The sequence below is a fragment of the Mesoplodon mirus genome, assembly GCF_964341445.2.
Source record: "Mesoplodon mirus genome assembly, chromosome: X".
In the NCBI taxonomy this organism is placed as follows: Eukaryota; Metazoa; Chordata; class Mammalia; order Artiodactyla; family Ziphiidae; genus Mesoplodon; species Mesoplodon mirus.
The window spans coordinates 24,398,199-24,410,021 of NC_138981.1; the positions used below are offsets into that span (position 1 = coordinate 24,398,199).

Here is an 11,823-nt window from a genome sequence, read left to right on the forward strand (position 1 = left end):
TATTGTTTCTAGATTTTTTGATGATGGCCATTCTGAGTGTCTTGTTTTTTAATTGTATGTGATACATCTTGGAGTAGTGAGAATAATAGAGAATGAAAAGACAGAAGGTCTGCCTCAGGTTGGAGGAGTGGAAAAGTGTGGGCTCTAGAAAAATGTGGACCAGGGGTCTAGTCCCGGCTCTTTCACTTATCAGCCATGTGAACTCGAGAAAATTACAAGTTCTTCATCTGCAAAGTATGTCTAATAAGCCCTATCTTGTAGGACTGTTGGGATATATGTAATGGATATGAAGCACTTGACAGAGTAAGGTCTTTATTGAATCGCAGTTATCATATGATTTTTTTTTTTTTGTACTGCAGATGATACCACCCTCCCCTCTGGGAAGATTTATGTTATATTAATCCAAGAGGTATCACAGAATATGCAGTTTCCACCAAGTGATCGCATAAAGCTGCTTCGCAGGTAAAACAAAATAAATTCCCCCATTTGAGGATGTTACTTAATTTGTATGTGGGGTTGTCCACCCCAGTTGGATGCAACTCAGAGGTCGTAGAATTTGTGTCAAGGACCAACAATGTCCCCCCTGGGTGCCTTTCCATCCAACTCACCTGTATTTTTATTCACTTCTTCACCACCTAATATGGAGCCCTCCCTTAGAGTTTGCAAAATTATACTCAAGATAACCTAATTAAAATGTCTTTGTGTGTGTGTGTGTGTGGTATGCGGGCCTCTCACCGTTGTGGCCTCTCCCGGAGCACAGCAGCCATGGCTCACGGGCCCAGCCGCTCCGCAGCATGTGGGATCTTCCTGGACCGGGGCACGAACCCGTGTCCCCTGCATCGGCAGGCGGACTCTCAACCACTGTGCCACCAGGGAAGCCCTAAAACGCCTTTTTAATGCCTGAGATATGGTTCTCAGCATTCCACCTCAAGGGCGTGTCACCTTTATTTCTCATAAATTCCTTGGAGATGCCGTGCATAAAACAACTAGATTGTGCTCTGTGTTCAGCTGCACTTGAACAAGAGCACAGGACCCCTTCCATTTCTGCCCGAGGAGCTTTTCCTGTGGTTTATTGATGATACTAAAGTAACTCTTATGAACAGGTTTGCATTCCAGGGTTTTGTCCTCCAACTCTGAGAAACAGCGTTTGTATACCTGGCCTCTGCTCACCAGTCCCACAGCCTCATCTAGTCTACCACCCAGCTTAAATTAACAGGATATCCCACTAAGTGATTTGTATTTTCCCCAAACCCCAAACTTCTGTTCCCCAGGGAATTTGTACCTTATTGTTTTCACCCTCCCCCTCCCACGTCTCCCAACCCCATCCCTGTCCCATTACCTCCTTACTCCTTCTTACTTGTCCTTTAGGTCTTAGAGGGTATTTCACCATCTTCTCTATATAATTATGGCTCCTTGACTGTACAGTTCTAAAGGCAGGGTGTTTTGTATCCTAGTTTCACCATTTATAACACAATAATTTTCAAAGAGCAGATGCTCAGTATTTGGAGAATGAATGAGCCAGTGAGCATGAGCTGTAGTTTATAAGTGTTTTATTTCTCCTACATTCTTTAATAAGCTAAGCAAATCCAGGTATGTATCTTTTATTTTTACAGAATAACAGACTAAAATGGATAAGGTAAACCAAGAACTGCACATTTTTTAACCTTTTTTTCTCCTGTATTTTTTTTAACATCTTTATTGGAAGTCTCCTGTATTTTTTGATCCCAGTAATTTTACTGAAAAAAATTTTCACATTGCCAAAGAAATGCCTATTACCATGCCATGTTTTATTGTTCTAGTTCAATAAATACGAAAGGTTTCCCAATTTGTGTTACAAAATAATAAAACTCTTAATCTTAACTCTATTAAGTTAAACCTAATAAATATGTAACTGAGGTCACTAATAAATTTAGGTTCTGAAATTATTATACCTTCTATTAAAGAAACAACATTGAAAATATAACAAAAGGAAAGAAAGAGAAAGGAAGGAAGGGAGGGGAGGGGGAAAGAAAAGAAAAGAGAAGAAAAAGGAAGAGAAAAGAAAAGGGAGAGAAAAGATTAAACTCTAAATTTACCATATAGAATAGGAACACAAAGAGGATATTACTCTGTGTTCCCTATAGACCCACCCTGGCCATCCACAACTTAGAATGTTACTGCTCTTTTTCCACAAGGAAAACAGTCTTCTCAGACTTCATCATTTGAACTATAACCTAAATAAAAAAGAAAAAAAGGTAAAATTCCAAGTTAGCAATACACAACAGGAACTCAGGGATATACCCTTCTCCAGTCCCACCCTGGCCCTCCACTGTTAGAACACTGACACACCTTTTCAACCAAAAAGGGAGGAACCAGCCTTGAACTTCACGTAGCCTGGGAGAAGTTGCTGGCCGTGGCCCTGGAGCGTGCACTGGCCATAGCAGCAGTACAAGCCCTGGCTGCCATTCTTGCTTGGGCTCTCTCTGCCTCGTCTCTCATGGCTTCTTCATAGCAGTCTGGGAAGGCACTGGGCACTGTATCGTGAACCTTGGCTAAAAACTCCAGGATTTTCATCTTGCTGGTTTCAACGTGGGCTCGTGGACCCCATAGGAACTCGTAGCGCGGAGGATCGCTGTTGGCCACCTGGCGGTACTCCAGGTACTTTAGCTGCACCAAATCTTCAGTGATGAGCTTCTTGGGATCCCCATAGATGAAGTGCTTCCTTCCAGCACGTACACCCATCATATTCAGCACTTCCCAGATCTCCTCTTCAGGGGCACAGTTGCCGTTCATGAAGATCACACCCAGCACCATCATCAGGAGCCCGGTCTTGGGTATGTTCTCTTCTTCATTCATCGTTCCATTGGAGGTGAGGTCTAGTTTGCTGACAAGGGCATAGCAGTGCCTGACAGGATCCACTTCCTTCAAATCAAGACCAAAGATCAGCTCCATGCGCTCAGAGGCTCTCTTGAGGATCTCACTGAAATGACGCTTGTGCTTTTTGATCACAAACTTCAGCATGTCTGCCTTAGTAATTGGCTCTTTGGTTTTATACTTCTGCAGCAGGAAGTGCACCACCCAAGCCACCTTCATTTTTAAAGGATCTCTGCGTGAGCCCTCAGTGCCCGTGGAGGATTTTGAGCTCTCCTTCTTTGGGCTGTTGGTACCTTCATCTGAATTGGTGCGTGAAACAGCTGCACTGGCACTGGTGGTTCCCTGAGGTCCCTCAGGACTGCTAGGTGTCCCAGCAGCAGGCATATCCTGAGGCCTGTCCTCAGAGAGAGGATAGACAAAGGAAGGGGACTCTCCTGCTGCCGCCGCCGCCGCCGCCCCAGTGGCCTGAGCATCCTCCAGACTCTGGGTCTCAGCATGGGCCTGGCGGCGTTTCTCACGGGCACGGAGCTTACTCTTCTGACCTCGAGGCATGATGACTCTGGTCAGGGACTGCAGGCAGTTGTTTAATCTGTCAAGGTTGATGAGAGGTCACCGAAGAAGACAGAGGAAGAGATGGTGTGTATAGCCTCAGTAGGGAGATTTTTCTACCTTGGCTCCAAGAAAAGCTGCCTCTGCTTTTCCCCTTAAGGGTACCGTTTTAGGAACCCGCGAGACAGGGGCCGGCAGGACTCTGTGCACCTCCTCTGTTCTGCAGGAGCTTGTCACCTCAGTTCTAACCCAGGATACTAAACTTGACTCCTGACCAGCCCTTTGACTCCTCCCTCTGCTCACTTGAGGCTACCCCTTGAGACCAAGGATTCCCATCCCACAAATTCTGCAGGCGGAAGTGGAGGGGGGTGTTGGGCATAACAGCCACGCTTGAGCCACTCGGGGTCGACAGGGGGGTTGGGGCATGTCGGTACAGGGCGGGGCTCTGTGGGGCCGCTTCAGTTCTGGGAGGAGTGTGTCCCTTCAGTTCTAACGGAGATTACTCACCTGGACACTTCTCCAGTTCTGGGACTCCTCCGTCTGCTGATACGAGGCCACCCCTCTCAGACCGAAGCCTCAGGCTCTATAGCTGGTGTGACAGAAGTTAGGGAGAGTGCTTCTGGCCACGCCCACCTGGGCTTCCCAGCGTTATAGCAGAGGTGGGGTTCTGGGGGCCTCCCTCTCTCTCCTGGGAGGCGGAGGAATCACGCAGAACTCACACCGGGGTCTTACCTGACTCCTGACAGGGCCCGGGACTTCTTCCTCTGCTGAGATGAGTCAGCTGGCCTCAGACCAAGTTCTCATTTCCCTCAGAACCCCCAGTTAGAAGTAAGGGGGAACCTGAGCCTAGCAGCCGTGTCTGGGGTCTCCCAAGATTGACAGTAGGGGGGCTCTTTGTGGCCTCTTATTTTGGAGTGGGCTCTCCCTTCTGTCACCCTTCAGCGTCTTACCTTGATGCCTTGTAGGTGCTGGGCTGCTTCTCTGCTGACACCGCACCAAACCCGTCAGGTAAGGCATAAATCTGTAAATAATTTACGGAGAATTGACATCTGTGCACTATTCTACTCACCATGAATCAACATAATATGTTGCTGTATTTGAGACTTTTTTTACCAAAATCTATCAGTAATTTTTTATATTTGCTTCCATAAAGATCCTGTGCATTTTTGTTAGTTCTCTTTTTAGGTATATTTTGGATATCGCTGCTGTTTTGAATGGTGTATTTTCCATTACATATTCTAATTAGTTACTGATGTTGTGTGATAAGAGTCCTCCTTTTGGTATAGTGATCTTCTACACCAGCTTTCTGAAGTTCCTTATACATTTGAATATTTGGCAGCCAATTTCTTTGGAGTTTTTAGTTAGAGGATCGTATTAGCTCTTTTCATTATTCATGACTTTTATTTTGGTATTGCTGTGTATGGCTGTATACTGGCTATGCAATCCAGTCCCGGTTTGAACAGCAAAGTTGGTGCCATACCTCCGTGTCCTCTCCTGGACTTTATTGGGAATGTTTCTAACATTTCACACTTACATATGTTTGCTGTTGATGTAACAATATGGAAATTCCATGCTAATATAAGTTTTCTAAAAGTTATTACCATCAACAGGTGTTGAGTTTTTATCAATTTCTTTAGTCCCACACATGATCAAATGCTTTCTCTTCTCTGTCTGTTAACATAGTGAATTCCAATACTACTCTTTGTTAGCAAAACCATTCCAGAGGTGACACTGCAATTCTATTAGGAGATACATAGTGTCTGTAGTTTCCTTTGTGGTGATGTTGTCAGTCATCGAGGATCATCACTGTCATCCATTAATCCATCAGAACTGCTGAGTTGTAATTCTCCAATTCTATCTTCTCAAGATTATTAGCTGAAATATATCTATAGGTAGAACCTTCTGTTATCCTCCCTTTTGTTTTCTTGATGTGAGCCTTACAAGGCCCTATTTTACTGCCTAGAAAGATAGATAGATAGATAGATAGATAAAGAGAGCTAAATCTCTCTTTGTCTAATCAATATCAGAACAGTCTTTAGCCCAAAGTTGTTTCATATTTTTTATAATTTTAAATAACAAAAAAATCTTGCTTGAGAACAAAACCAGTTAATAACTGGTTGAATAATTCATCTTGCATTAATTACTATTAATGAGCAGCATTGGAATAATCAATGTTCAGGCCCTAGAATTTATCACATGACATATTGTTTGTGCCTACAGATAGTTATAACTTTGGAAGACATAGAAAATTTTCCTATGATTTATTCAAAGCCAGCTTTCTTTGAAGGGATATAGTTTCTCTGTTCTTTCTATAAAGCTATCCGGTCGTTATGCTAGTTGAGTTTTACTTTTTTCTTTGAAAATTCCAGTGGGGATATGGCAAGTAGTGTAAGTGTTATTACTGTCTTAGTTTATGCATATGTAGACATAAAGACCAATTGTGGCACTCTGTCCTCTGGGTTCAGAAATTTATTCAATATAGGGCTGTCCTGATGGACTTCATTTAAGGACTCCATTAATGTGGTCAACGCAGAAATATCTGATTTGTTTGAATAAATATGCTAATATGTTGCCTCAGTTTATTAAAATAATTTTCCAACTTCTCATTTCACTTGTTAGTAAATGAAATGTTTAGATTTTTGAATGAATATTTACTTCTTGAGTAGGTAACATTGTTGGTTGTTTCTAAGTTAATAAGCCTGGAAATACAGAATGTTCTAGAGCAAAGACACTCAAACTGTGGGTAAGGAGTCTTAGGTTATAAACTAACTGTTACAACTATTTTAGAGTTCTTTATCTCCCCCCTGTGCTTCAGCCCATCCTGCTTCCCCCTGAACGGTATAATAATGCCTTCTGAAGCAGAAGTCATTTAGGGTGATTCAGCCCCTACTAATAACTTGAGCCTTTCAATGGCTGAAGACTTTGTTCCCCTTTGCTTTCTGTTTCAGTTCGACTTGAACAAATTGTCCACACTTAAATCTGCTGTGTCCAGTACCATTTCAGCCCTTTCAGTGGCCACACTGCCAATGAAGGACTGAATTTCTGAAGGCTTCCTCATCCCCATGCCTCATTCTCTGAAACATCAGCTCCAGCCAGGATAATGATATTAAGGAGGAACAAGACATGTTAGTGATCAAGGCCATTTTAGAGGAATGAATGCACTGTCTTCAATGAGCCCAATACCTGTGACACCATGCTTAGACTGACATAGCCAGGAGTCACGTTGTCAGCTTAAGAGAACTCTGCTTTTGAATACATAACTTCGCCCCTTGCCAGACAACCAAAATAACTGAGTAGAGAGTTTATTTAAGAAATAGAAAATGTTAATATGGCCTAGTAAATGGAAGATAAGGAAGTGTCCAAGGGTACATGTTACTGAGTCAGGGCCAGGACTTAGGTGAGGTGAGTGATAAAATAAATAAAGTTTCTTTATTTTCAATAATGAAATAAATAAATGCAAATAAATACAAAGTTTTAAATAAAGACAGGACCTGACCCTCCACTTGTATGATGCCGAGAGTGAGTGCCTCACTTGTTTAACCCTATTTTTAGCCAGTGGATGGTGTTTTTATTTAAAGGTGTGATATTTTCTCATCATGGATTTTGGCATTTATTTTGACTTTTTAAAATATGGAATTGAGACATAATTTATCTTGATTACTGAGATGTTTTTGGTTCCCCCCTTACCTTAAATTTTGAACTCAAGGTGAAGGCCTGACTTGTCTCACCCTAGCCCCAGTCCTGGTAGGTCTTTAGTGTTTAATATTGATCCTGGCCTCACACTTTTAAGAGCATCATTACTTAATGCCTTGTTTTAAATTTTAGGCATCATTTCACTGTCTGCTTTTGTGATCTTGAGCCCTAAAATTACCCTATATGAGACTCTGTTAAAAAAAAAAAGTTTAGAGTAGATAATGAAGATATTCTTTTTACTGGGTTGTTGGGATGAATAAATAAAAGTATATATGAGAAAATACTTTGTAAACTTTACAAATTATTAGTTGTTTAGAAATATTTATTGGGTTGAAACTTTGAGAAAGTTCTAAAAATCAGTCTTGATCCATCCTTTGAGATACCCGGTGGATTAATTTTCCATTGCTGCATGGCAAGTTATCATAGACTCAGTGGCTTAAGATAGCATCCACTTATTATCTCCCAGTTGTGTTGGTCAGTAGTCTAGGTGCAGTTCATTTGTGTTCTCTGCTCAGGTCCTCACTCTCAAGGTGTCTTATTGGCTGAGCTGTGTTCTTATCAGGAGGCTCTGGGCAAGGATCCACTTCAAGGAGTCAGGTTGTTGGCAGAATGAAGTTCCTTGTGATTGTGGAACTGAGGTCTCCATTGCCTTGCTTGCTGTCAGACGGGGACCATTCTTAGCTCCTAGAAGTTGATTGCATTCCTTGCCGCACGGCCCTCTCCATTTTCAAAGCCCGCAGTGAAGAATCTCCTTCATGTAGAACCCCCAGAACTTTGAATCCATTTCACCAGGAAGACAGAGTCTTGCCCCCTTTTAAGGGCTCACTTGATTAGGTCAGGTCCACCAAGGATAATCTCCCTTTCTTAAAGTCAACTGTGCCATGTAACATAACCTGATCACGGAAGCAATATTCCATCATATTCACAGGTCCCTCTTGCACTCAATGGGAGGGGATTAAACAGGAGTGTGAGCCATATGGGGTAAGCTTAAACTTCTGCCTGTCACACCTAGAAACAAATAAATGATTGCAGACTTTCTGACCACAGTGGTAGCTGGAACTCCCAAGTCGCATATGCTATACTAAATTTAGAATGAAGGGTTTTAAAGTCTCTAGTGCTATGGGTTGTGTTTTTGCTTTTTGTTAAACACTTGTGCCTGATGGCCGTTAGCAAATACCAAATACTGGGGTATTTGGAACGTTTAAAATCTGATCAGTTAAGAGGCTTTGGTTTTTTGTTCGTTTGTTTGCTTATTATTTTCACTCTTAGTGGAATGTGAGAACTAACCTTCTCAGTATGTATCAATGTATGTGCAGTCATTCGGCAGGCAAGAAGGCATGGGAAGACAAGTTATCAACTACTACAAGATAAGTGAGAAGTACCCTAAGAAAGAAGTGGTTGTGACTGGAAAACTTTAATTAGCCTAGTGTCCTAGACTGTTTTAAATCCAAAGTGTGACTGAATTATGGAATGGGGCCCGTGGGTTTCCCCACCCCATTCTCTAAAACATCTGTTATTGAGCCACAGAGATATGAGGGGAAATAGTAAGGAGGGAGGACAAATATTTTAAAGTAAAAATAATAATAACTACTTATTTGTTGAGGACCCATTATGTTCAAGGAAGTGTGCTATGTGCATTATAGTACTTCACCTGTGGTGTAGGTTTTATTTATTGGATTATACAGGCAAAGGAACTGAGGCTTTTAAGATGAAGAAGCTTTCATTCATCCATTTAGTTTTTATTTACTAAACCAGGAACTTGACCACAGTCATGAAGATACCAAAGGCTTAGACTAAACAAGACATAGAGAAAAGGGGTGTCAGAAGAAGTTTGTTTTTTTTTTCCTGGTCAGAAGTGGCAAAGATCCCTTGACAGTAGATAAGCAACTTTATTTAGTTTTAAGTATTGCATTCAACCCTGTTCATTACTTTCTGTCTTAGCCTTTTCTTTGTTTTTTTCTTTGTCATATTACTCATAATTTTGATAAGCAAAATGATGGTTAAAGATTGGTCTCAACTATAAACTAGTATTAAAGTCATTATAAGGAAAAAATTAACATGGTATTTATTATAAGGACATTGTTCACTATAGAATCATCTTAAGCATTCAGTTGAAAAGACCTTTAAGGAAATACGCTCTTAGTTTAGCTCTTTTATTTAAGAGAAACTGTTGTTTTTAAATTTGTTTATTTGTTTGTTTGTTTATTTATTTATTTTTGGCTGTGTTGGGTCTTTGTTGCTGCACGTGGGCTTCCTCTAGTTGCAGCAAGCGGGGGCTACTCTTCATTGTGGTGCACAGGCTTCTCATTGCAGTGGCTTCTCTTGTTGTGGAGCACAAGCTCTAGGCGAGTGGGCTTCAGTAGTTGTGGCGCACGGGCTTCAGTAGTTGTGGCTGGCGGGCTCTAGAGTGCCGGCTCAGTAGTTGTGGCACATGGGCTTAGTTGCTCCACGGCATGTGGGATCTTCCTGGACCAGGGCTCGAACCCGTGTCCCCTGCATTGGCAGGTGGATTCTTAACCACTGTGCCACCAGGGAAGCCCTATGTTGTTTTTAATCTGGTGGACAATTAGATGTCGGTTTTTACTCAGGTCAAAAGTAGAATCTCAAAGTCAGATTTATGTATTCTTAGAGCAAGTGAACATGTTCTTTTTTTCTTTTTTTTTTTTTTTGGCTGCATTGGGTTTTCGTCGCTGCAGATGGGCTTTCTCTAGTCGCTGTGAGCGGGGGCTACTCTGCGTTGCAGTGAGCAGGCTTCCCATTTGTGGTGGCTTCTCTCGTTGCGGAGCATGGGCTCGAGGCTTGCGGGTTTCAGTCGTCGTGCCATGTGGGCCCTAGAGCGCGTGGGCTTCAGTAGTTGTGGCATGCAGGCCCTAGAGCATGCAGGCTTCAGTAGTTGCAGTGCGTGGGCTCAGTAGTTGCGGCACACGGGCTTAGTAGTTGTGTCTCGCGGGCTCTAGAGCGCAGGCTCAGCAGTTGTGGCACACGGGCTTAGTTGCTCCGCGGCATGTAGGATCCTCCCAGATCAGGGATGGAACCCGTGTCGTGTCCCCTGCATTGGCAGGTGGATTCTTAACCAAGCAGGTGAACATGTTCTGATTCTATGCACTTTGAATACCAAGTTGACTTCATGTATTTTGTTCCCACTTTAATATTTTTCTGAATGTAAGACATTCTCATCCTTAATGCAGCAGTAAGTTATTGATAAGTAATTCAACCATGCACTATGCTGGGAGCTGAGGAGAAAATGGTGAGCAAAATGTGAGCAGGCCCTGCCTTCCTAGAACTTATCGTCTAGTGGGAATGACAGATGTAAATCCAATAGACACGTATATACATTTATTACAAACTGTTAAACATTACAAAGGAAAAGGACAGAGAGATAAAATAGTGGGATACTATCTGATTCAATAAGTCTGGGAAGGCTGTCCTGAAGAATTAGTATCTTAACCTAGAAAAAAGGACGAATGTGAGTTAGGTTAACAAGGGTGGAGTGAGGTTTGGAAACTGTTCCTTAGGCAACCGCCTGCACAAAGGTCTGATTGAATAATAAAGTTGGCGCGCTGGAAGGACACCACTCAGTAGACTGGAGGAATACCACTCATTGGACTGGCAGGAAAACCATTTAGTTTTAGTGTGAAAGTCAATGGGTAGAGTGTAGTAAAAGAGTTTGGGTTTCTTCTTAGATGCAAAATAAAACAACTAAAAGTTTTAAAGCAGGTGAATGACCTGCTCAGATATGCATTTTGTAAAGAACACTGTGGCTGCGGTGTAAAAAAAAAAAAAGGGAAGCAAAGCAAAACAAACAAAAAACACATAGGAAAAAGAATTCCAGATACTTGTACTTGTACAGTATTCCAGGATTGTGACATCAGAGATGGAGAAATTTGGACAGATTAGAAAGCTGTGTATAGGTAGAATTTGCAAGACTCATGTGCATAGTTTGCACATGGATGGTGTAGGAGAACATAGTGTCAAAAATGCCTGCTTATATCCATGGCCTGTGCAACTGCATTCACAGTTGCATCACCTACTGAGATTGGGAATTCTGCAAGTGTACCATTTACCAAGAGTAGGATTGATAAGAATGGATGTAATTTGGAGGTATGGTTGGAGTTCGATTTAAAGAGGGTTGTGTTTGAAGCACTTTTAATAAATATGCAAGTGAAGATAGCAGGTAAGCAGAAATATATGTGAAGCTGAATATTAGAGGAGAGGCCTGGGCTTAGGATGCACATGTGAAGTCATGAGCAGGTATTTGAAAATGGAAGCAATGAACATGAATGAGATTGGCAAGGAAGAGCGTACAGAGTGAAATAAAAAATATGAAGGCAACCCAACATTTTAAGAATGGGCAGCGAAGCATACTTATTGTAGGAGAATTAGAATCTATAGAAAACAATTTAATCACCCATAATTCTGTTGCATATATATAAAAATTATCAATGTTTTGGTGCCAGAGCTTGCTATTCCTATGAATATCCAATAAACGTTTTTACTTTTAATCAGTAGAGATAGCAATTTCTTATTCAATGTTGATGAATAAACTAATCCACTCATAATATTGTTGAACTATAAGCATAATAAAGTAATGAATAAAGAAATAAATACATTCTATAAAGAGTTAAACCCATATACTCAGGAACTCTAGTTATGACATCTAGAGAATTTGGTGTACTTCAGTTCTATACTGTATTCGCTTCAGAAAAACTCATTATCACCATTTGAAAA

The 11,823-nt window shown here is 41.6% G+C and overlaps 1 protein-coding gene across 1 annotated transcript; it reads right to left on the reverse strand.

Moving 5' to 3' along the window:
* Positions 1-1,861: 1,861 nt before the first annotated feature.
* LOC309797032 (melanoma-associated antigen B18-like) lies at positions 1,862-3,405 on the reverse strand (the record flags this gene model as incomplete). Its single annotated transcript, XM_082610415.1, has 1 exon — positions 1,862-3,405. One exon carries the CDS (start codon positions 3,403-3,405, stop codon positions 2,365-2,367), a length of 1,041 nt encoding a protein of 346 aa, XP_082466541.1. The 3' UTR covers positions 1,862-2,364.
* Positions 3,406-11,823: the final 8,418 nt, after the last annotated feature.